Source organism: Salvelinus namaycush, chromosome 29, assembly GCF_016432855.1.
Source record: "Salvelinus namaycush isolate Seneca chromosome 29, SaNama_1.0, whole genome shotgun sequence".
NCBI classification, from domain to species: Eukaryota; Metazoa; Chordata; class Actinopteri; order Salmoniformes; family Salmonidae; genus Salvelinus; species Salvelinus namaycush.
In genome coordinates, this window is record NC_052335.1 from 23,851,083 (window position 1) to 23,877,558 (window position 26,476).

At 43.4% G+C, this 26,476-nt stretch overlaps 2 protein-coding genes across 2 annotated transcripts in view; both read right to left on the bottom strand.

Annotated features, from left to right (window-relative positions):
• LOC120024183 (tyrosine-protein kinase Fyn-like) overlaps window positions 1-10,187 on the bottom strand; it is a 73,326-nt gene extending 63,139 nt beyond the window's left edge. Inside the window, exon 1 of the mRNA XM_038968364.1 lies at window positions 10,065-10,187. The gene's annotated coding sequence lies outside the window, so the exon portion shown is untranslated. The remainder of the gene's footprint in view (window positions 1-10,064) is intronic.
• Window positions 10,188-14,848: 4,661 nt separating this feature from the next.
• LOC120024022 (solute carrier family 22 member 6-A-like) lies at window positions 14,849-24,101 on the bottom strand. The gene is made up of 10 exons (XM_038968106.1): window positions 23,712-24,101; window positions 22,731-22,834; window positions 21,961-22,115; window positions 21,628-21,796; window positions 21,066-21,189; window positions 20,437-20,543; window positions 19,506-19,717; window positions 17,762-17,870; window positions 15,153-15,365; window positions 14,849-14,927 (listed from the first exon to the last, which is right to left on the bottom strand). The coding sequence occupies exons 1-10, from the start codon at window positions 24,099-24,101 to the stop codon at window positions 14,849-14,851; spliced, it is 1,662 nt and encodes a 553-aa protein (XP_038824034.1).
• Between the last annotated feature and the right edge of the window lie 2,375 nt (window positions 24,102-26,476).

A 26,476-nucleotide genomic window follows, 5' to 3' on the forward strand; every position in this document is an offset into this window, starting at 1 on the left:
GTAGAGAGGCAACAGAGAGGAGCAGGGAGCATGGCTGGCAGACACGCACCACTCAGAATCAACTTTATTCGCCAAATACATTTGCATGTACAGGAATTTGACTCTGTGAAGTGGTGCTGCCACAATAAACAGGATATACAGACAACATATGTAGACTCAGAGTTTACACTCAAAGACACAGTATAACTGCTACCTGTTATACCATTTTACTGTTCTACTGTAAACCAGTATATCACTATACAGTATTATTGGAGTGATACAGAATGGAGGGCAGACAGGCACTTCTAAGACACTGTATAACTGACTGCAATGCAGCTGTCTGCCATACAGTTCTGCTGTACTACTACTGTATATCACAACTTATGTTGAAATGGGAGAGTATTGCTTCATATTTTTGCAGTCCAATGAGAATGCCTAAAAGTCTATCTGCTTATATCCCAATCGTTCCCAGTTAACTAGTCTATATCTTGGTTGAAAATCTGCTCAAATGTGGCATGAACAACATTCTCACTGAAATTCATAAATGCATAATGGCTTCTTTGTAATGCAGTGTAACATTGCTTTTGATACAGCAGCAGTAGTTGCTTAGAGCACACGGAAATATTTTGACAAAAAAGAACAGAGGCTTTGTGACACAAATGTATAATGTATGACATCAAACACAGATAAAGATGCATAAAAACTCCCGGGACACAATCATACAGCAAACAAACAGACCACTTTTGTTTCCCCCTGAAAATGCAGACACTTAACATTAGGGCAACATATCATTAATAAATTAGCAAATATATTGTTCTGTAAACTATTTTCATTCTCCTATTGGGGAGAGCACCAGCACATGATTCATACTTTATTCTGCCGAGGGAAATGCAATAAACCACTCAAATGTTTACCATTTATCAGTGTTAAAAGGCAGACTCGGCGAAATGACGTTGCCACGAGCAGCACTGAAGATATTGAGATGAGCGAGATGCAACGCTTCACTCTCACACAGTATCTGCGCATGTGCACGGATTCGCTTCATGCTTTTACAGCGTGGTAGCCACGGGACCAAAACAGCGGAGATGTTGAGCCTCGCGCTTCAACACTCTTAGTTCTTACGCGAATTGAACCACTGTACTGTTTACTTTCTGCATCTATGCCATATCGCTGAGTCTACCTTTAAAGTTATGAAAAAATATTGAGTCCTCCTTGAGTCATGCATATCACAACGTACACAATCACCCAATCTCACCACCCACAACATGTTATACTGATATTATTTCATATGCACAACCTTTGGGGTTCGATGGAAGGAGGGACTGAGAGAGAAAACGGCCTGCCATTCAACAAAGAATGAAGCGCAACAATATAGTACAGTATCCTTGATGATCCACGTTCGGCATCGCCGACCTTCTAGCTGCTGCGGAACCTACTGCTGGCAAACGCCCTTCACTCATCAACCCCGGACTTGTCTCGTCATCATTACACTCACCTGGTTCCAATCATCACTCTATATATACTCCCTCTGCCATTTGTCGGTCATTGTACATGTTACTTGTTTTCTCCTATTTCCCGAGTACTTTATATTTTGCACTTTGGGTTCGCCCTGTGCCTTTATGTTTATGTAGCTATATTTTGAGCACAACATCGTTTGGGTGTCGTACCGCTTTGTTCTATGGTGCTTAAATAAATTCAGTAGTTCTAAACCTGCGACTGCCTACTCCTCTCTACACCTGTGACACCTAGTGTCTACAGGTTTTTGTTTTTTCCTTTCAATTAAGACCTAGACAACCAGTTGAGGGGAGCTCTTTACTAATTAGTGACCTTCATTCATCAATCAGGTACAAGGGAGGAGCGAAAACATGCAGACACTGCCCTCCTTGGAATGACGCGTGACCTAGATCATAGTATGAAGATTTGGCTTGTTCTGCAGACAGCAGCATATGGCGGAAATCTGTAAGAGAACTCTACCATTGCTGCCTCAGTACGTGTGCATTGGTAAGAATATGTGGGTTGGTGGTTGGTAGAATCCATGTACTTATTTAGCAATATAATTTTAAATATAGTCTTGTCTGTTTGCACAGAAGAGTGCCATTACACTGCAAAGCTCCTGAATACTGGCCTTTATTGAAGATGAAAGGTACATTGGAGTGCCGAGATTAAATGTAGAGAAATATTAAAATGGAAACCGTTGAGGACCATATTAGGAGAAGCCCTGCTTCTGTGCTGTTGCTCTCAGCCACACACACACAGGTAGAAGTGATGTGTAGAAGTGATGTATGTATGTGTGTGTTGATAAGGAGAGTGTGTGATACAATCTGCCTCTGGATCTGGGGACTTGATGTTAGACAAACAGTTGCAGATAATTAAATTCCTTTGAAGGAAAATTCCCAAGATGGCCATCTCTATAGGCCTGAGCCAACCTTGTTTTGACAGGCTTTCATGCAAGCATATTAGTTTCACACATCATTTAATCCCATGATATTGCTGCAACAATGGCCAAGCGGCAGTGATTTTGGGGTGGAGTCTACGAGATTTATAGAAGTGAACACACAGGCCTTTCACTTTCATAGCATTAAAGTGAAAATGCTACAGCACAAACACAAAGATGCTTGGGGGATTCACCTGGAGGGAAACATATGATTGCTTAGCTTCACATGTCAACATAAACTCAGCAAAAAAAGAAATGTTCCAGTTTCAGGACCTGTCTTTCAAAGATAATTCGTAAAAATCCAAATAACGGCCTCCCGGGTGGCGCAGTGGTCTAGGGCACTGCATCGCAGTGCTAGCTGTGCCACCAGACACTCTGGGTTCGCGCCCAGGCTCTGTCGCAGCCGGCCGCGACCCGGAGGTCCGTGGGGCAACGCACAATTGGCCTAGCGTCATCCGGGTTAGGGAGGGTTTGGCCGGTAGGATATCCTTGTCTCATCGCACACTAGCGACTCCTGTGGCGGGCCGGGCGTAGTGCGCGCTAACCAGGTCACCAGGTGCACGGTGTTTCCTCCGACACATTGGTGCGGCTGGCTTCCGGGTTGGATGCGCGCTGTGTTAAGAAGCAGTGCAGCTTGGTTGGGTTGTGTTTCGGAGGACGCATGGCTTTCGACCTTCGTCTCTCCTGAGCCCGTACAGGAGTTGTAGCGATGAGACAAGATAGTAACTACTAACAATTGGATACCAGGAAATTGGGGAGAAAAGGGGGTAAAATTACAAAAGAAATAAAAAATCCAAATAACTTCACAGATCTTCATTGTAAAGGGTTTAAACGCTGTTTCCGATGCTTGTTCAATGAACCATAAACAATTAATGAACATGCACCTGTGGAATTGTCGTTAAGACACTAACAGACGGTAGGCAATTAAGGTCACAGTTATGAAAACTTAGGACACTAAAAAGGCCTTTCTACTGACTCTGAAAAACACCAAAAGAAAGATGCCCAGGGTCCCTGCTCATCTGCGTGAACGTGCCTTAGGCATGCTGCAAGGAGACATGAGGACTGCAGATGTGGCCAGGGCAATAAATTGCAATGTCCGTACTGTGAGACGCCTAAGACAGCGCTACAGGGAGACAGGTGATCGTCCTCGCAGTGGCAGACCACATGTAACAACACCTGCACAGGATCGGTACATCTGAACATCACACCTGCGGGACAGGTACAGGATGACAACAACAACTGCCCGAGTTACACCAGGAACGCACAATCCCTCCATCAGTGCTCAGACTGTCCGCAATAGGCTGAGAGAGGCTGGACTGAGGGCTTGTAGGCCTGCTGTAAGGCAGGTCCTCACCAGACATCACCGGCAACAACGTCACCTATGGGCACAAACCCACCGTTGCTGGACCAGACAGGACTGGCAAAAAGTGCTCTTCACTGACGAGTCACGGTTTTGTCTCACCAGGGGTGATGGTCGGATTCACGTTTATCGTCGAAGGAATGAGCGTTGCACTGAGGCCTGTACTCTGGAGCGGGATCGATTTGGAGGTGGACAGCATCATCGGACTGAGCTTATTGTCCTTGCAGGCAATCTCAACGCTGTGCGTTACAGGGAAGACATCCTCCTCCCTCATGTGGTACCCTTCCTGCAGGCTCATCCTTACATGACCCTCCAGCATGACAATGCCACCAGCCATACTGCTCGTTCTGTGCGTGATTTCCTGCAAGACAGGAATGTCAGTGTTCTGCCATGGCCTGCGAAGAGCCCGGATCTCAATCCCATTGAGCACATCTGGGACCTGTTGGATTGGAACTTGCATGTGCCTTGGTGAAAGAGTGGGGTAACATCTCACAGCAAGAACGGGTACATCTGGTGCAGTCCATGAGGAGGTGATGCACAGCAGTACTTATTGCAGCTGGTGGCCACACCAGATACTGACTGTAACTTTTGATTTTGACCCCCCCTTTGTTCAGGGACACATTATTCCATTTCTGTTAGTCACATGTGTGTGGAACTTGTTCAGTTTATGTCTCAGTTGTTGAATCTTGTTAATGTTCATACAAATATTTACACATGTTAAGTTTGCTGAAAATAAACTCAGTTGACAGTGAGAGGACATTTCTTTTTTTGCTGGGTTTACATCCCTCGTGGCTCTGTCATACTTTGCATTCATCCATGGGTAAACATTTACTCATCTGTAAAAAGCAGTTAATTTGAGCCTGTCAGTGTTAACCACACAAACTGAACCAAAACAGTCAAATACACACAGAGATACGTTTCATTTCCCCACACTATATTTGTGACAAAGGGCATCGTTGTTGTGTGTGACTACGGAGCATTGGGCTGATGCTCAGCACAGAGCGACTGCTGAGCTCTGAGGCTAGGAGGACGACGACCCACGTGTGAGCCCCACATCTGACTGGTAGTGGGCTCAGAACAGAAGCTATGTGATTACATCAGCACTGAACACAACACACTCCTGGTCATGGCCAGTTCAAAATGGCCTCTGCTGTCAGAGAAGAGGGTGAGGGGACAGGGGATGTCACACAGAAGAGTGTAACTACAGTGGCCCCACTGAACCAGATTGTCAAACTGGAGCACAAAGTAGCTGGAGTGTACTATACACATCCAACAAACCCTCAAAATGCCCATACAAAATCCTGGATTGATTAAGCCCACAAATGTGATGTTTGGGGCGATATATGAACCAAAGCATCCCAGTTCAAATGAAAGCACCTGATGGACAAAAGCCAGTCCAAAGTTCCTACTGTATAGTATGATATACTGCATTTCAGAGCAGTTTTGTCTTTCTGTAGTGTGACAGCAGAGAGTAGCAGCATACCATGCTGTCACAGGATCAACAGTGAGCAGCAACATGGGTGTTTGGCAGCTCTCTCTTCAGCAGAAGAATGGGACTGATTGGGAGGAACTGACTGGGCTGTGGTGAATTGTGTTGAATTACACAGAAAAAATACTTTCCATGGCTCTTCAATATCAGGTTAAATTACCTAAATTACGCAACATTTCTTGAAATCAATGGCGGACATTATTTGAGCTGAAGCGAGAGGAAATAAACTCAGACTTCGGATTGAAATGTTGCCTATTTACATCTCATATGTTGGCTATTTTATCTTGACACGTTAATAAATACATGTGTTAATTTTGGCTGTTCTGCCCCTGAACAAGGCAGTTAACTCACTGTTCCTAGGCCGTAATTGTAAATAACAATTTGTTCTTAACTGACTTGCCTAGTTAAATAAAATAAATAAAAAAAATAGTGGCTGGAAGATGGTTCAGTGAATGGGTGCTGTAAGTCAATAGGGCTAGCTAGATAGCCACAAAGAATTAGTAGCTACCCATGGAAAATCTACATTGCATAACATTAGTTTTAGGTAACTTTTGCCTGTTTAACTAGCTGGTTAGCTAGATTATTACGATTCACATATCTGGCTGATAATTATGAAGCGAGATGTTTGCTTTGTGTATATCTTGTTTCGTCTATTGTTGCCATTGTCCTGGCTGGAAGAAGGTTCAGTGAATGGGGAGGTAATAAAGTAGGTGTGCCAGTGCTTCTCAAATGTATTGTTTTATGCATTCTCCACACTCTTGTCCTCACAAGAACGTACTCGAGAGAACGTGGTCGGAGAATGCACTCGGAGCATGACAGTGTGGAGCATGGTAGTATGCATATTGAGAAAAACCCTCAGTTTATCATATATCCTGATGCCTAGTCACCTTACCCCTATACATATCTACCTCTATCACTCCAGTATCCCAGCACATTGTAAATATGGCGTTGGAACTGACCCTGTATATAACTTACTTCTCGTGTTCTTCTTATCTTATTTTAACTTCTTGTGTGTTTTTGTTCTACCTTGTTATTGTTAGTGCTACATTGATGTTGATTACTGCACTGCTGAGTTTAGAGCTTGCAAGAAAGGCATTTCACTGTACTTGTGCACGTGACATTAAAACTTGAAACTATTCATGCACTTCCTCAAGGACTAAACAATTAGAACAAGACCGTACATGGACCGTAACGTTGTGAACCATGTTGAGTTTGCGTATTTATGTGGCTTCTATGGAAGATTATACTTCAGGATGACCAGGGCTTTCTGTGGTTGTCAAGGTTACCTTTGTGGATCCTACAAAAACTGCAGGAGCTTTTTGCAAACATCTTTTCACACCAAACAATCATACTATGCATCCATACCTGATACATGAAATCAACATTACTGGCCCATATTCTGCAACTGTAATACAAGCAACTTTTCTGTGAAAGACTTACAGTAAGTCGAATCAGCAAGTTTCACTGCCATTCCGAGTCATTGGTCAAAAAGCAACGGAAAATAGGAATAACAGTACAAGCCAAGGCCGATTGTCATGGTTGTTGAAAGAGATGGACCAAGGCGCAGCGTGTGTTGAGTTCCACATCTTTTATTTAAGTGAAACTTCCAAACAAAAACAATAAACAAGCAACAAAACGTGACAACCAGCACAAACACAAACAATATCCCACAACCCAGGTGGGAACAATGGAGAACTTAAGTATGAGCCACAATTAGAGACAACGATAATCAGCTGCCTCTAATTGGGAACCATACCAAGTACACCAACATAGAAATAGGAAAACTAGAACACCCCCCTAGTCACGCCCTGACCTACAACACCATAGAGAACCAAGGGATCTCTATGGTCAGGGCGTGACACCGATGTCTTAATATTCTTAGCTATAGGAGAAGAAAACGATCACAAATTGCACCTTTTCTATTTGTGAGAGTTATTCACATCAATAATAAAGAGCAAGCAAATATGATATGAAGCCCAATTGCAGGATGTTGGTGAAGCAGTAAGCAACTTGAAGAGGAAACCAAGATAGACAAGATAGTACCGGCATCAGCTATGTACCGGAAAACTCTCTATTCAAACCAGTAACCTACATCAAGAAAACTTGCATTGTGCAATAAAATACACAAAAAGAAAAACAGAAAACATTTCTGACCTGTTTTTGACCAAACTTTCCTACAGGGTATAAAGGAAAAGTATGTGGACACCTGCTCGTTGAACATCTCATTCACAAATCATCGGCATTAATATGGAGTTGGTCCACCCTTTCCTGCTATAACAGCCTCCACTCTTCTGGGAAGGCTTTCCACTAGATGTTGGAACATTTCTGCGGGGAAGATTCATACCAAAGTTGTTCGATGGGGTTGAGGTCAGGGCTCTGTGCAGGCCAGTCAAGTTCTTCCACACCGATCTCAACAAACCATTTCTGTAAGGACCTCGCTTTTACACGGGGGAATTGTCATGCTGAAACAGGAAAGGGCCTTCCCCAAACTGTTTCCACAAAGTTGGAAGCACAGAATTGTCTAGAATGTCATTGTATGCTTCACTGGAACTAAGGGGCCTAGCCCGAACCATGAAAAACAGCCCCAGACCATTATTCCTCCGCCACCAAACTTTACAGTTGGCACTATGCATTGGGGCAGGTATCGTTCTCCTGGCATCTGCCTAACCCAGATTCGTCCGTCGGACTGCCAGATGATGAAGCGTGATTCTTTTCACTCCAGAGAATGCGTTTCCACTGCTCCAGAGTCCAATAAAGGCGAGCTTTACACCACTCCAACTGACGCTTGGCATTGCGCATGTTGATCTTAGGCTTGTGTGCGGCTGCTTGGACATGGAAACCCATTTCATGAAGCTCCCGACGAACAGCTCCTGTGCTGATGTTGCTTCCAGAGGTAGTTTGGAACTCGGTAAACATGTGTTTCCTAAGACAAATCCTTAGACATGCTCTCTGTACTCCTATTTGGGACAGTAAGCATAATGCAACAATGATAATGTATAGACCTATGTAATAACAACCAGTTAGTATTTTTCTGACCTGCACAGAGGAAAAAGAGCATGTGCATTCAGCACGAGTAGATTTTGGGAAGGATAACTAGTATTGTATTGAAGGATGTGAAGGTCAACCAGCGCAATTTACCCCAATTATCAAAGGAACGTGGCAACCAATTTCACAACAATGGGTTGGTTAATTCTCAAATACTGCATATTCTCAGGAGTATCTATTTGAGTAGGTTATCCAACTCACTTGATGTAATTAAGATGATTTGAAATAAACACAAATAGCAGTGTTATTCTGAATGACTGTTCCTCAAAAGGTTCTATAGCAGCACCATCGAGAGCATCCGGACTGGTTGCATCACTGCCTGCTATGGCAACTGCTCGGCCTCCGACCACAAGGCACTACATCACTGGGGCCAAGCTTCCTGCCATCCAGGACCTCTATACCAGGCGGTGTCAGAGGAAGGCCCTAAAAATTGTCAAAGACTCCAGCCACCCTAGTCATAGACTGCTCTCTCTGCTACCGCACGGCAAGCGGTACCGGAGCGCCAAGTCTAGGTCCAAGAGGCTTCTAAACAGCTTCTACCCCCAAGCCATAAGACTACTGAACATCTAATGAAATGGCTACCCAGACTACTTGCATTCCCACCCCCTCTTTTATGCTGCTGCTACTCTCTGTTATTTTCTATGCATAAGTCACTTTAATAACTCTACCTACATGTATATATTACCTCAATTACTTCTATGTGCCCCCGCACATTGACTCTGTACTGGTACTCCCTGTATATAGCCTCGCTATTGTTATTTTACTGCTGCTCTTTAATTATTTGATACATTATTTCTTTTTTTAAGGTATTTTCCTTAAAACTGCATTGTTGGTTAAGGGCTTGTAAGTAAGCATTTCACTGTAAGGTCTACACCTGTTGTATTCGGTGCATGTGACAAATACCATTTATTTGATTTCATATTTCTGACTTAAGGCAATGGAAAAAGTGGGTCATCAACAAATGCCGTGATGAACACATAGTAAAGGAAGGAATACAAGTTGGCATACATTAGGAGCATATGATCATGGTCTTCACAACCAAGTTATTGGAAGCTTGTTGACTGGTTGAATATAAACCTCCGCCATATAAAATAGAAATCAATAGAAACCAATCAACAAAAATCTATATAGCCTACCCTACATAATACTCTTAGAAAAATGTGTTCCAAAAGGGTTATTTTGGGTTCCATGTAGAACCTTCTGTGGATGTGTTCTCCCATGGGGACAGACGAAGCACCCTTTTAGGTTCTAGATAGCACCTTTTCTAAGTGTAGGAGCATTTGCTACATTGAATCCCTCATCATGATGCCATCTTTTAAGAATGAATGAGATAGCATGTTGACGGAGAGGGTTATCACAACTATATCATGGTAAACAAATTCACCAAGCCTCTGAATGCGACAAGGCACTCAAGAAGGTTGAATGTTTTTGCAGACACAGCACATAGATTTTATTTCTAATGAATAGGCCTACACATGACATAACGGCGTTCGAGGATCGAGGCCAGGATACTTGTAATTGGCCAATGCAATTTGTCTGTTCTCATGGCAAAGGCAGTCTATAAAGATATTTATGAAAAATATGCTTTGTAACATCTTAGCTACCCTACAGACATGAGAGCAAATGCGTTATCCATAAGAACACACTAATTAAATCCATTATGCCATCCAATAAAGATAAAATCTAAGTAATTCATTTCGCATTGGTATAGGTGCGATTACACAGAAACAGGATAGTAAGGACAAATGGTTCCTTACCGATTCGAAGGCGTCTAATTAACCGGACGAATGTATTCCATTGCAGTTGAAGATGAGACGCTTGATGTTTTTGTGACAATAATAACCTAATAGCCTACATAAATCCTGTATGATATTCGAGCTGCCCCACTCGCTATAGCTGCTGAGTATGGGGTATGATGGCGTTGTCTTTTCAGGGCCACAATGAAACTAACGGGACCAGTGGAGTGATTGACAACACCACCAGCCAATAGAATGGGAGAATGCTACTAGTAGTGAGGAACAGCGGATCGTAAACAGGTTCGGTAGCCATAAAGTCAGTAGGCTAGGCATTTTGAACATTATTGAGGTTGCGAGACTATTGCGTTAGAGGTATTTCCATGACATGAGATTCATTTTGGGTCTAGACTAGGTCAAGACATGCCTACTTCACATGATAGGGATGGAAAAATGTGATGTTTTAATTGACAACTGCATCAGTTCTTTAGAAAAGTGTGTGCGCAATTAACATACATGCCTACACGAATACCAAATGTTAGATACTTCTATAGTTGAGACGATACCCTAATAGAAAAATAACTGCTCAATACACGGAAAATGTGTACATTGTATTGTGTGAGAAAGTTTTGTGAAGATCATCATCATCATCATCATCATCATCATCAGTGCGATTGAATCAAAGATTTTGGAATTCAATCAATGATTTCTCGCGTTGACACTGCGCTCTAATAATCATTGCGTTGGGGCGCCCTCTGCTGCCAACAATTAACAGTTCGTATTACTCAAACTGCTCTCTAGTTATCTCTCATTATACCTTCATAGAATTCAGGAAATTAGATCTGGATTATTCAAATATCAGTGAGATCAGATATGGAAACATAGTCACACTTATGAAACGTCTGTTTTTCAATTTGATGCCAATGAAATAGGCACTCGGGTCTATACTCTAGAAACAGAGCTCTGGCAAGTAATTGCATAGTCCTAGTGGAATGAAGAAATGACTGTGCATACTCCTAATAATTTCACTTCACTGTAATTCCACACTGTAAATGTACCTTTAAAAAATGACAAACGAGCCTAGGACACTGTTGATACATTCTCAGCATAGTACCAGAACAAATGTCAGTGCAGGCATGATATTCCAAGGAGATGTGTGCCTACAGCTGTACCCGTGTTTCACACTAGCGTCTCTGTAATTTTTTACAATAACAATGACAGTAAGCCTAATGTACATTCCACATCATAGACAATGCCACTACATCCCTTAAATATTTAGTCAAAGCTTTCACAGACAAAATACAGTATAACAGCTCTCTCTGGCTGTAGTGTGGTGGGGGGATGGTCAGTGGGTACTTGCAGTTGTTCTTGGGATCCTCTGTTGTAGTCTAATTGAAATACCAGTTGTTACTAATGTCCCATGGGCATCGACTCATTGACAGCCATGCTGCATTTATGTGCCAGATACTCAGTCAGTCAGACAGCACCAACCTGCAGTTGATCCCCAAAAACAAGTCTATTAACACTGGCATCTTATCAACCCGTGCTGCCCCTCAACATTGACTATAGGCCTTTTTGAAATGACACACAGCATAGCAAACATTGTGTAAACAGAACTATATTGTACAAATGAAATGTGTTAGTATATATATATTTTTATCACATCATGGATAACTTCCCAATTTTACTTAGATTTTGTAAATTTGTAATACATTTGTATAAAAGTACTGATTCTACAGATTCAGGAAATACACATGTTGTAACACAATCTCTGTGGTCATCATGCTTGTGCCCCATTACAGTACTTACCGCATATACAGCAGCTGATGTCAGACAAGAAGCAAGTACCACTTTCATCCAGAGAGTGGCAGTGATCACTAACACAACACATCGGACTCCTGTTGACTACTGTTACTTAACATATAGGCCTATTACAGTCGTTTGGTTACATGACTGTAAGGCAAACCCTGTGTTTCATGTTTCATCACAAACCCCTTGGTTTGTGCCGTGGCGGAGATCTTTGTGGGCTATACTCGGCCTTGTCTCAGGATGGTAAGTTGGTGGTTGAATATTTCCCTCTAGTGGTGTGGGGGCTGTGCTTTGGCAAAGTGGGTGGGGTTATATCCTTCCTGTTTGGCCCTGTCCGGGGGTATCATCGGATGGGGCCACAGTGTCTCCTGACCCTTCCTGTCTCAGCCTCCAGTATTTATGCTGCAGTAGTTAATGTGTCGGGGGGCTAGGGTCAGTTTGTTATATCTGGAGGACTTCTCCTGTCTTATCCGGTGTCCTGTGTGAATTTAAGTATGCTCTCTCTAATTCTCTCCTTCTCTCTTTCTTTCTCTCTCTCGGAGGACCTGAGCCCTAGGACCATGCGTCAGGACTACCTGGCATGATGACTCCTTGCTGTCCCCAGTCCACCTGGCCTTGCTGCTGCTCCAGTTTCAACTGTTCTGCCTGCGGCTATGGAACCCTGACCTGTTCACCGGACGTGCTAAAAAAGCCAACTGACATTTACTCCTGAGGTTCTGACTTGCTGCACCCTCGATAACTACTGTGATTTATTATTATTTGACCATGCTGGTCATTTATGAACATTTTGGCCATGTTCTGTTATAATCTCCACCCGGCACAGCCAGAAGAGGACTGGCCACCCCTCATAGCCTGGTTCCTCTCTAGGTTTCTTCCTAGGTTTTGGCCTTTCTAGGGAGTTTTTCCTAGCCACCGTGCTTCTACACTTGCATTGCTTGCTGTTTGGGGTTTTAGGCTGGGTTTCTGTACAGCACTTTGAGATATCAGCTGATGTACGAAGGGCTATATAAATAAATTTGATTTGATTTGATTTCATCTAAAACAAGAATGTGCGGCTTTGCTCTCCTAAGCCTTACAATGACAGGGGAACAATTGATGCCTGTCAAATCATCCACTGCCATAAAACTAATAAGATCCACCCAAAGTACCACAGAGAGAGCATGTCACCACAACAGCCTTCTATTCTTCTCCACCCGATGTGAAAGATCTCAAACTCGGATCTGTCTCTCTGGTGTTACTGCTGCGGTTCAGTTAAGCAATACGGCACGAGGGGGTGTGGTATATGGCCAATATTCCACAGCTAAGGGCTGTTCATATGCACAATGCAACGAGGAGTGCCTGGATACAGCCCCTAGCCGTGATATATTGGCCATATACCACAAACCCCAGAGGTACCTTATTGCTATTATAAACTGGTTACCAACGTAATTAGAGCAGTAAAAATGTTTTGTCATACCTGTGGTATACGGTCTGATATACCACGGCTGTCAGACAATCAGCATTCAGGGCTCGAACCACCCAGTTTATAATATACTTTATATACTGACTGTAAGCACTCAGAATGAAAGCCTTCAGCTGAAATGTTAATAATGTAATGTAAATGTGGAATGTAAACTTCATGTTTGAAGAGAGGGCTTCCTAACTTGGAGCAACACTATCATAACTGTTTATGATTCAGTCCATCCATCTTTGTCTTGAATAAGGGCATCTTTGTCTTGTGTAAGGGCTTTTTACAGATACCACAGCTCATCTGCTGACCCTATAGAGACCTTTAACTGGGTAATCTTGGAGCTGACACTGGCTGTACCGGGGGTCAGTGTGCTGCTAACAGCTTAGCTTCCTCCAGTGTCTGACTGCCCCATACTGGGCTTGAACCAGTGATCCTCTGCTTCGCAACACACATCACCATCCTCCTTGACAACGTTCCACCGGAAAATATCTTATTCTATAGCTCCCATCCTTGACATTTCAAGTTTGCTGTGGAGTGAACGGTACGTTCTTAACTCCATTACATGGGCATTTGAGATTCCATGGCTGTTTTCACACCCTGGCTGGTAGGAGGCTGCCAGCAGATGGCTAGTATTTCAGCATGATTTTCTAACAAGCATTCTGTGGAGCAGTTGTCCTATAGCCTGCTGTTCTGGAGAGTGCACACTTTTAAAAACCTCATCATGATCACAGACCAACATCAACTTCAAACACATTCACTTCTAAATTGAGAGTTAGGAATGTCTAGTACAGAATCCACCAAGTAAACAAAATTCTATCTTCAAATATAAAAACATATTTAGCTATTCATCTTGCATATGTGTGATAGTTTGCATAAGTTGTTATCTATGCTCGTTCACAGTGTGGTCACTTTATACAAAATCACAATGCATGATGAACAGTACGGCATTCGTTGGCTGAAACTGAGCTAACATCTTAAGGTGAACCTGTTAGGTATGAACAGTACTGTAGGGGTGCCTAGTCAGACAAGACAGGCATTCAGGAAGACCTACTAGATAACAGACAGGATGGGAGTGAGTTCCAGTTCAGGAAGAGGGATGCACCATCAAAGAAATGTGGATAAAAAGAGCACAAGGCTATTGGCACCAAGCTATTGGCACCAATGGTGTGTCCTTGACAGTATTTACAGAATCTGATAAATGTATATTTGATGCATAAATAAACTGTTACTAATGTACTTCAATCTAAATGTGAACTGATAGTCACTATAAAACATCAATATATAGTACATATCTTCAAAACAAAAGAAAAATGTTTAAATATAAAATAAAACGGTATAAAATGTCAGTTCAGTGACATCAATGTCTTATGTACAAAATAGCAAATAGCTTTACAAGCTACACATTTGTTCAAACACTCTTAGCAGATATCTTACAACGCACAGTTGAGTTCCTGGGAGGAATGGTATTTTCCCTTAGATGTTCTCCAGATGACAGGACCACAGGTCTCAAAGTATCAGTGGACTGGTGCCTTGTCCCACTCCTGGTTCTTCAGATTATGATGTCTGGGTTCCTTGTTGGACATTCCTCATAGAGGGCTGGCTTCATGTTCCCTTCCTCTGATTCCTCACTAGAAGAGACAAGTGGATATCCTTGGATTACTATTACTATTAACATTACATGAACCTACAGGTAACCCCAGTTCAGCACTGTAATAACAGTTATAGTACAATCAGAAAGGTTGAAATGGCTGTTAACCCAAGCTAAGATGTTCACTCCTGGTTTCAATTGAAATACTATGTAATATAATCTTCTCACTGTCTTCCCCTTCAATGGATAGAGATGGGATTCAGACCTGATGCTGGATCCCTCCACATCCTCAATGGTGTCAGCCAGGGGCTGGTGGGCTGTCTCAGGCAGCAGCAGGGTGAGGGCTGCACCTAGCAGAGTACACAGGCCAAACAGCACCATGGGAGCATTCTTACTGACACCCCTCAGCAGGTAGATGATGGGAGCCAGGACTCCCCCTGCCCTGGCACACATGGAGCCCATACCAATTCCACTCTGCCTGTGGAGCACAGAGGAGACATGTTCAGCCAAAATAACTCCACATTGTCGCAGTACTGTAATTAAGAATGTGCATTAAGACCCGTTCCGCCACATCTCCAAACAATTCAAAACAGCTGCTCAACTAGTCTGCTGCCTCCCTTCTTATTGTGGTTGTTTGGATCAGAGAAATGTACACTAGGCAAATCATGGGAAACATCAGAATCTGATTTAAATGTTAGGAATAGTTTGAATGGTTAGACACCGGGCAGGACACTTCCTGAAAGTGAGATATACACTACTGTTCAAAAGTTTGGATAGAAATGTCCTTGTTTTTGAAAGAAAACCACACTTTTTGTCCATTAAAATAACATCAAATTGATCAGAAATACAGTGTAGACATTGTTAATGTTGTAAATTACTATTGTAGCAGGAAACGGCAGATTTGTTATGGAATATCTACATAGGTGTACAGAGGCCCATTATCAGCAACCATCACTCTTGTGTTCCAATGGCACGTTGTGTTAGCTAATCCAAGTTTATAATTTTAAAAGGCTAATTGATCATTAGAAAACCCTTTTGCAATTATATTAGCACAGCTAAAAACTGTTGTTCTGATCAAAGAAGCAATAAAACTGGCCTTCTTTAGACTAGTTGAGTATTTGGAGCATCAGCATTTGTTGGTTCGATTACAGGCTCAAAATGGCCAGAAACAAATAACTTTTTTCTGAAACTTGTCAGTCTGTTCTTGTTCTGAGAAATGAAGGCTATTCCATGCGAGAATTTGCCAAGAAACTGAAGATCTCGTACAACACTGTGTACTACTCCCTTCACAGAACAGCGCAAACTGGCTCTAACCAGAATAGAAGAGGAGTGGGAGGCCCCGGTGCACAACTGAGCAAGAGGACAAGTACATTAGAGTGTCTAGTTTGAGAAACAGACGCCTCACAAGTCCTCAACTGGCAGCTTCATTAAATAGCACCCGCAAAACAACAGTCTCAACGTATACAGTGAAGAGGTGACTCCAGGATGCTGAGGTTAGAGGTTCTTGAGGTTAGACCCGCAGAGAACTGCTCATTAAAGTAACTAACGTTGGCCTTCCGGATAGCCTGAGTGCACTTATTTCTCATTTGCCTGAACAACAGCCAGTCAGTCTAAATATTTGTGTGCCGAGCCTTTCGCCAAATGGTATTCTTGAGGTGGAGTAACTCTGCCAGATCACGCTCGAACCAGGGCCTGAACCTGTTTTTATTACACATTTTCTTTACGAGGGCCTGCTTGTTAACAATACCACTGAAAATGTAAAAAAAGAAGGTTCAAGCATCTTCGACAGATAATATTGCTGATATTATATGAATTTACAGAGACCAGGTAATGAAGGAAGGCTTGCTCATTAAAGTTTTTTAGCAAGAGTCTATGACAAATCAGGACAGGTAATTTAACTGAGCAGCCATTCAGAATACTCTTGTGACTTCATGCAACAGTTGTTTCAGCCCTTATCAGAAGTTCAAAAGTTAGGGTTAGGAATTAACAGACCTTTATACACCTATTGAGTCAGTGTTGACTATTGCAAAGAGGTGAGCCTCTCTCCTCTATAAAAGGAGCCACTCGCCTGCCAAATTAGTCATTCTTGCCTTTCTTCCTTGTGGAAGTGACTGTGTTCACTAAAGCTCTCCTCAGCGCGACTGGATTTCTGTTTTGCTACTGAACTGTTTTCAGGCGAACCATGAAGTTAACACTGCAGAACATAGTATTTCAGCTCCTGTCGATAGTGTTGAGTACCGACCAAATTAATTTTCTACCCGTCAGTCTCTAGCTCTCGAGATTTCGTTAGCTATCGCTGCAAGGCTTTAGCTAACTTGGCTAACTAGCTGCAAGGCTAGCCAACCATGCTAACAAAGGACTAGCACAGATACTTCCCGATGAGCCCTGGCAACTACCGTTACGCAGGGATCTTTTGACCCAGACGCACAGAGTGAAACCATGGCCCTCTGAACATGGCCTGTGAGGAGGAGAATCTGAATGCGACTTGCCTCTTGGAGTCTTCTAGACTACCCAGGAGCCCCTTCTACACGCTCACTGTATGAAACAATGGCGCGCTATCGTTCTTATGACATACCTTGTCTCAGCCCTCAACAACAAAATGAAGGTCACAGAGATATTGACAGAGTCAGGTAGAGGATTAACTCCAAGGATGGTTAGACTCATGTTGTGATCTAATGCTCTATTGAATGATCCTGATGGAAACCTGCCCAGACATCAGCAGTCCACATTAGTCAGCAGAACACTCCGATTGTGTGTCCCAAATGACACCCCATTACCTATGTAAAGGAATACTTTTGACCAGGGCCCATAGGGCTCTTGTTAAAACTATTGCACTATATAGGGAATAGGGTGCCATTTGAGTCAGACGCTCACCTTATGACAGTAGGGAAGACCTCTGCTGAGTAGACGTAGACGATGGACAAGGAGGCGGTGATCCCAAACTTCCCCACCATAGCCAGGACAGTTCTAATAATGGAGAGATCTGTGTATATGTGTGTGTGTGTGGGGGGGGGGGGGGAGTGATGGGGTTAGAGATTAAACAAGGGGTATGGGGGGGGGGGGGGGGGGGGAGAGAAGTGATGGGGTTAGAGATTAAACGGGGGGGGGGGGGGAAGTGATGGGGTTAGAGATTAAATGGGGGGGCACGGGTGGAGAGAGAAATGATGGGGTTAGAGGTTAAACAGGTGGTGAGAGAAGTGATGGGGTTAGGCTTAAACAAGGGGGGTGTGGGGGGGTAGAGAAATTATGGGGTTAGAGATTAAACGGCGTGGGTATGGGGGGAGAGAGAAGTGATGGGGTTTGAGATTAAACGGGTAAATAGCTGGGCTATGTGTGTATAGTATCTGAAGCTCTAGGTTACATCACTGTGAATCACTCTCCAGCATTCCTACTGGATACCGTAACCACCTAAGGTAGTGTAGATCCTACTGGATACCGTAACCACCTAAGGTAGTGTAGATCCTAATGGAGACCGTAACCACCTAAGGTAGTGTAGATCCTAATGGAGACCGTAACCACCTAAGGTAGTGTAGATCCTACTGGATACCGTAACCACCTAAGGTAGTGTAGATCCTAATGGAGACTGTAACCACCTAAGGTAGTGTAGATCCTAATGGAGACCGTAACCACCTAAGGTAGTGTAGATCCTAATGGAGACCGTAACCACCTAAGGTAGTGTAGATCTTAATGGAGACTGTAACCACCTAAGGTAGTGTAGATCCTAATGGAGACCGTAACCACCTAAGGTAGTGTAGATCCTAATGGAGACCGTAACCACCTAAGGTAGTGTAGATCCTAATGGATACCGTAACCACCTAAGGTAGTGTAGATCCTAATGGAGACCGTAACCACCTAAGGTAGTGTAGATCCTAATGGAGACCGTAACCACCTAAGGTAGTGTAGATCCTACTGGAGACCGTAACCACCTAAGGTAGTGTAGATCCTAATGGATACCGTAACCACCTAAGGTAGTGTAGATCTTAATGGAGACTGTAACCACCTAAGGTAGTGTAGATCCTACTGGATACCGTAACCACCTAAGGTAGTGTAGATCCTAATGGAGACCGTAACCACCTAAGGTAGTGTAGATCCTAATGGAGACCGTAACCACCTAAGGTAGTGTAGATCCTACTGGAGACCGTAACCACCTAAGGTAGTGTAGATCTTAATGGAGACCGTAACCACCTAAGGTAGAGTCTTCAAGTGTACGGCTGACATGACTTCCATGAGGGCCCCGGTGGGAGTTAATAACAACTCTACACCCAGGAGGTTACGTCAGTGACAAACTCTGGTTATTACAAAAGGAGCTACTTATATAACATTTAAATGTGGCTTGCATAAGTTTTTCAGTTTCGAACAAAAGCCAAGTTCCAAGCCACAAAGACTTTCCATTGACTACTAGCTAAGTCCTTATAAACAAGGCTATAAAACTACACAACTATGACATCATTCAAGGACTGCCATGGTTTAATTACACTGGTAAACAACTTAATTCAAGTCAACTGAAGTCTTTTCAGGGCCAGGAGGATACTGTAACTCGTCATGTAGCTCAGGATGTGTATAAACGTCTTAAAGCCATATTGACACCCAGCAGAGTTTTCTATGGAATGGTCCATACCATCAGGAATGAAGATGGTTAGCAGGCAGGCCAGGCCTCCCACAGCGAGGAAGACTAGCTGGGATATCCTCCTGGAGCGGTTCAGGGTAAAGAGGGTGATGGTCCTGGCGGGCATCTCCACCAGGCCAAAGATCAGCTGGGTCAGGTAGATGTTCATCCCAAAGTCAGAGATGTTCAGGGACAGGCCGTAGTAGACCAGCACGTTGACAAACCTGGACAGACACAGAGATGGAATGGTGGAGGAAACACTGGTGAGGAAAGGGAAAGATTAATAACATCGCTGTCACTGCAGTGAAACAAGGACTCCTTCCTTCTGCTGGTTTGACATAAGCCTATCATGCAAAGTGGAAAGATGTCTGGGAAGCAGAAATGTCTCTAGCCACAGACAGGATAATTGAACCAAAATCAAGGTACTTTCTAACAGAGTAATATTACAGTATATACCTCTTGTAAACTGTATTTGACACAGAATATAGTGCAACATTTTACAGTAGGGATATCTATTGACAATGTTTTCTACATTAACACTCACTTCTCAGTGCCTGTGAAGCTACGTAAAGTATTCCCATTCAAATAGTAATCTTTCAGTGTTGCCTCAGTGAGTGATACACTGCAATTCAAATGGCTTACACAGCAAGCATAGTGACCTGAGGAGGCCTTAGGAAGCCTGTGCAGTGAACAGTTCGGAGAACTCCATTGGCGTACCACATCAAGGGAATCAACCCATAATGAAAAGAGTTAATAATTAATCATTAGTGTGGATGATACATGAATGGTATGAATGTTTGGCAGAAACAGAAATCTCAATGAAACAGTAGTTGATACAGTAGATTTGATTAATTCTTGTTCGCCCCACAACAGGATGTGTCCTGACAGAGTTCTACTGCCAACATCACACGGAATACTGGGAAAGGAGTGGTATGACACTCACCACAGGTAAAACATGATACATGAATTCCTCCTCATTTTTGGCGTACGGACCAGGTCAATGACTGTGTCCTTTTTCCTCTCCTCCATCTTCACCATATCGTTGTACCCCTGAAAAATAACAAGAGCAGATGAGCCCTGAGCATTTCACCTGATGCTTCAACAGAAAAGGAATGACCTCATCAATGCAAAAAGCACACCAATGCAACTCATATAATTTGCATGTCCCGCATGCCTACACAGCATAGAGGATAGCATGCAAAGCACTTTAATATGCTCAGGTTTTGACGGTATTGCGCTCAACATTGCCTGTACATAGAAACGTTGTTTGGCAAGTGCTTTAATCAAGGCTGTTGGAATTTCATAATGATCAATGATAGCTTAATCTCGTCCACCAGCCGGCTATTTATCTCTATAGCAATTAGCCTTGGGACAAGGTTAATGATACTGTACTAGCTTCACAACAGCAAAAAACACACCTGATCCTCAATGTCCTCCTGAGTCCAGTTATGTGTCTGTGTGTGTGTGTGTGTGTGTGTGTGTGTGTGTGTGTGTGTGTGTGTGTGTGTGTGTGTGTGTGTGTGTGTGTGTGTGTGTGTGTGTGTGTGTGTGCGTGCACATGCGTAACCACACCTGACATATCTCTATGTCCTCCTGCAGGGGTTTGCCGTTCATCAGAGCAGCTTTCCTGATCAGATCCATGGCCTCCTCGTTCCTCTGGTTGGCCATTAGCCACCGAGCCGACTTGGGTAGGACCCTAAGAATGTAGAGGAGAGGTGTTCAACTGACCCACACACATAAACAACTACATATGACACTCCGCATAAGTTTGGCACCATGGGAACAAGAGATATAAACATGAAGATACATTTAGTCATGAGGCAGGATATAGGCCAATACTAGTACTAAAATATTAGAAAAAGAAAAGAAAATAATTTGGTAATATGCACACAATTTTGCAACTTAGATATACTTCAGGTATTCCCAAATGGCATTCAATGACCCATCTGGTTTTGATTATTGATGAAAAAAGAGAGTTCCTCTACATTCTCTTGAATTTCTCCTTTAGTGAGTTGGCTTGCTAGCCTGGAATCCAAACTGAATGATCTTTTCACTTCACGGAAGATATTGAAAGTGAGTGATATTCCGTTTGTATTTCAGGCTACAGGCGTGCTGCAGCTAGCCAGTGACTCACCAGATGTAGAAGATGAAGAGGAAGCCTGGTGCTGAGATGGCCAGCTGGAGCTTGCGCCAGTCTCTGATGAGGTAGGCCAGGCCTGCCAGGGTGATGTAGCCAAACCCAAAGAAGTAGTCTGTGATGATCCCAGCTAGCATCCGGTGCTTTGATCCTGTCCACTCTGTGCCTGGGGGCAACAACAGAACAGTATAGAGAGTAGAAAACTAACACCTTATCATCTGAATTTTTTCTCAGATCACAAGTCAAAAACGTTATTAATGTTTCATGTGTGTGTGTATGTGTGTGGTGTGTTTGAGAGAGAGAGTGAGAGGGAGCGAGAGAGAGACTAACCTAAAACAAATGCATTCATGATGACAGCTGAAATAGTGGTTCCAACCACAAAGCGCAGAAAGACATAAATGTAGAAATTTGGGGCAAAAGCAGCACCAACCCCAAAGGTTGACTGGATCGTCAAACCAACCAGGATAATGTTCCTGCGTCCAAACCTGAAACAAGAAAGAGGTAGCAGCTACTCTTCCTGGGGTCCGGCAAAATTAAGGCAGTTATACAATTTAAAAAACATTACAATACATTCATTACAGAATTCACAACACACTAAGTGTGTTGAGAATGAATTAGATTGTTAGGGAGTGGGAGGTGCTGCAAATTAGATGCACTCTTTAAAAGACCCAGTGTTAAATGCTTCAAATGCTTTTGAGCTTTGACTTTGGCCAACAAGAGTGCATTTCAAATAAAATCACTGCCGCCTATAAATATCAATGAATGAGACAGCTAGTACTGAAATAGTCTGTACAGACTGTCTGTGTACTTTCTATGAATAATCCTAGCTACACAAATAAAATATACTAGCAAACGTACATAGCAATACAAGCTGCAAAGTGTTCATTGAGCTCAATTTTAGTTTTACTTCACCTAAACTGTGACTGACCTCTCTCTTTATATTTGTTTAGCATGACCTTCTATTAAGTTTGTGACCTACCTACAATACATTATCCATGGATCCTCAGGCTCTTCAATTTATCTGAGCCAAGCTAATTATAAATTAGATTAAAAATACATAAGTATCACTGGTGGAAGACGCATGGTTGTTTTATACTTACTTATCAGCTAAGGAACCAAACAGCACGGCGCCGACCAGAAGACCAAACATGTAGATTGAGGAACCAATGTTGTTCAGATTGGCATTATCACACACCAGATCCCACTGTCAAGGACAGAGGGTTCAAATTAGATGAAATGCTACATCATATTGACAGGCCCATCTGTATTTTCACATACATTCTTTATAAACCATGTACCAGGTATAAAAATTTCAGATTTCAAATGATACTATATCCCTGTTACCAGGCTTTTGTCCTTGACTGACTATACATAACCTATTACACTGTGAAGGTTCACACTCGCACAACACGGTAACTGTATTTTGACTGTGGTGTCCTACTCCTTTGCCCCTGAGCAATAGAAGCCTGTGAGCACCTTGCTTCTCAACAGATTCTAATAGAAGCCTGTGAGCACCTTGCTTCTCAACAGATTCTAATAGAAGCCTGTGAGCACCTTGCTTCTCAACAGATTCCAATAGAAGCCTGTGAGCACCTTGCTTCTCAACAGATTCCATCTAAACATCCTTCAGGGCTCTGACATCAATCAGGGTGGAATGTGACAGAAAATATTAGTTATTATAGATCATACAGACAGCCTCCAACAGTGTGCCTCACAGTGAAGGTCTGATCCTAGTGTTTATAAATCATAACAGGTTCTGCTGCCTGGGACCATTCCACTACGGCTACTGTCGCTGTGTGAGGGTCCGTCACGTGGCAAACCCAAGCAGCACGAGACCCACCGCTACACTGTTACATAGTAGTGAAAAATGCTCCTAGGGAAAAATGAGTTCCACATAACAAACTGCAGAGGCTGACAGACAGACAGACAGACAGACAGACAGACAGACAGACAGACAGACAGACAGACAGACAGACAGACAGACAGAGAGACAGAGAGACAGAGAGACAGAGAGACAGAGAGACAGACAGAGAGGTTGCCCTGCCCGTCATGTCTGTTTTACTGCACCACCACTTACTCACCTCGGTTGCCACGGTGCTGTGGAAGGTCTCTTTGCTGAATTCCCATCCCCCTTGACAAACCCCGGTGACGTGGTCATCGCTAAGGGCCAGGGCAGTGCTGTGATTCAGCTGGGCTAGCGGCGTGCTAGGGACCCCCCCAGGGGCAGAGCAGGACAGGTCAGGTTCACCGTCTGGGCCCGTAACCAGGCTGAAGTTGAATGCGTCTGAGCTGGCGGGCAAGGCCCAGGTGGTGTTGTTGGAGCGACAGAGATGAGGGGGGACGGCCCCCGTGAAGACCGATATCAGCATGTGGAACGCCAGCAGGATCTGGGGGAGGCAAATCCACACATACAAGATCTTTTGGAACTTGCCAAAGCCACCGATATGAGAAAGAATCTCGTCAAAATTCATGCTTCTTTCCATAGCTGCTATTCCAATGCAGACGCTACCCTAATGTATCATCACAGATACAAGAGGTCAAACAGAACAGTGCTCTCTCAAGTTGCCAACAAAGATTTTAAACTTCTGAATGGACTGAGAGTGGAGTGGAACAGAAGACTGAGAGGCAGCTGACACCTCACAGAGCTCAGGATAAACTACACAGGCTGGTTTGTGTAATTCTCATTCAGTCCTCATTCAGATGAAGTCACACCTGTCTATGGTGTAGTGAACCCTGAGCGCAGGCAGGCTGCCGCCGCTGTCTGCAGTGTTGTGAACTTGAAGCACTGCATTTGGAGGGTAATATAACCATTCTGTACGGGGAGGGAGGGCCCTACATTCTGGGGGTGGAGTCTCAGCTCAGAGGGAGGAACTGCTCTTCGTGCTGGCTGAGTGACTGCATTTGTTAAAATCTCTCTATACTGTATATCCCTCTTGCTCCCCATCTCTCTGTTTTTTTGCATGGTGAGAGTCAGAAATGGTGGAATAAGTCATATGTGTGTATGTGTGTTGTTGCAACAATGATGAAAGCTATAAATCCACTTGACTGCCTCCTGGGACACTACAGTTGCAAAACACTATCAGTGGAAAACTAATACAGTTCTAAAGAAATGCAGATTCCATCTGGTATCCAATGATTCATCTGACATAGGGATGCCAACAGTGGAGAGCAGGCTAAACTGGCCAGACAAAAGCAACAGATTAATGCCATGGGAAGAAGGGATTAAGGTTTGTCCCCCTGACACCAATGAAAGAGCTGCATTCTGGCAACTCCATAATTATCCATCATCCTGGCTCCAGTTCCTCGGTCTTATCATTTTATCCTTTCCCCTGCTGTGGTGTCCCATGTTTGAATACGGCGAGCGTTCTTTTCTCTTAGTGAGCTGCAGCCCATTGCTCTCAGCGGACATCCCAAATTACAACCATTCATCAAAATGGAACAGAACACCCAGGGGTAACCAGAGAGGGGCTGACGTTCTGCATTCTTTTGAGAGGTGTGGGGCTCCAGTTCCGGGTTCTCGTACTATGCAAGGACTACACACAAAACACAAAACACAAATGCAAACATCTACAGTATATGACCTCTCCTAAATGACAACATTAAATGAATGAATGACAACATTGCAGCTAGGAAAGGACATTAAAGTCGGGATGTTGAAATAGCTGCAACTGACTAACATTATCATATTCTTCAGACTCACATGTGAACAAAAACATTTATCCAAACATGCAGCAATTTCTAAGATTTTACTGAGTTACAGTTCATAAAAGGAAATCAGTCAATTTAAAAACATTCATTAGGCCCTAATCTATGGATTTCACATGACTGGGAATACAGATATGCATCTGTTGGTCACAGATATCCTAAAAAAAGGTAGGGGTGTGGATCAGAAAACTAGTTAGTATCTGGTGTGACCACCATTTGCCACATGCAGCGCAACACTGCCTTCGCATAGAGCTGATCAGACTGTTGATTGTGGCCTGTGGAATGCATCCCAAGCGTGCTCAATGGGTGGCATGTCTGGTGAGTATGCATGCCATGGAAGAACTGGGACATTTTCAGCTTTCAGGAACTGTGTACAGATTCTTGCGACATGGTACCGTTCATTATCATGCTGCAACATGAGGTGATGGTGGTGGATGAATGGCACGACAATGGACCATATGATCTCGTTGAGGTGTGTTACGCACGCCTCTGTGAAGAGGGAACGCAACACCCTGCTGCAACTCAACTCCCCGTGAAGCAAAAGAGGTATGAACTGTAGGTGCGAGAAAGGACGACAAAGGCAGAATTTACCGTTTACTAGGATTTATTTCCTACATGGTAATATGGGGAAAAGGGGCTGGACGGAACCAAAGCAAAGAAAGTAAATAAATATCAAAGCTCCCCCTCTCCTATCTAACCTGCCTACCCACTACTTACCTATCTTAACACCACCTGGTGCCCTAACCAAAATACAGGGGGTGGTCCGCCCAGGTCTTACCTAGTGTGCCTAGACAGTGAATATACTACGGGTATATGTATGCCCGCGGGCCTCTTGCCTAAGCACTCCCTAGGTGCCTTCCCCTTCCCCCCTGGGAACAAATGAAACAGAATAATTATTAACAATTTCACAAACACTCAGAAACACAGGACATCAATGAGGCTCTGTCTGACTGAGCAACAAACTCACAGAATATACCAACTGCTCCCAGCAACAACTAACACAGTAAATTACCCCAAAGCCATCAGCCTCCTCTCTCAGCAAATATCTCTCTCACAATCAAACTCTCTGCATTCCTCAGCCTTCAATGATCTTCAATGATATTCTCTCTCTCTCTAATCATCTCTCTCTCTCTCTAATCAT

Coding starts and splice junctions, on each gene's coding strand:
- LOC120024022 (XM_038968106.1), bottom strand. CDS start 24,101: ATGAATTTTGACGAGATTCTTTCTCATATCGGTGGCTTTGGCAAGTTC. Junction 22,835..23,711: donor ACAGCACCGTGGCAACCGAG/GTGAGTAAGTGG, acceptor TGTCCTTGACAG/TGGGATCTGGTGTGTGATAA. Junction 14,928..15,152: donor GTGGAGGGATCCAGCATCAG/GTCTGAATCCCA, acceptor TGTCTCTTCTAG/TGAGGAATCAGAGGAAGGGA.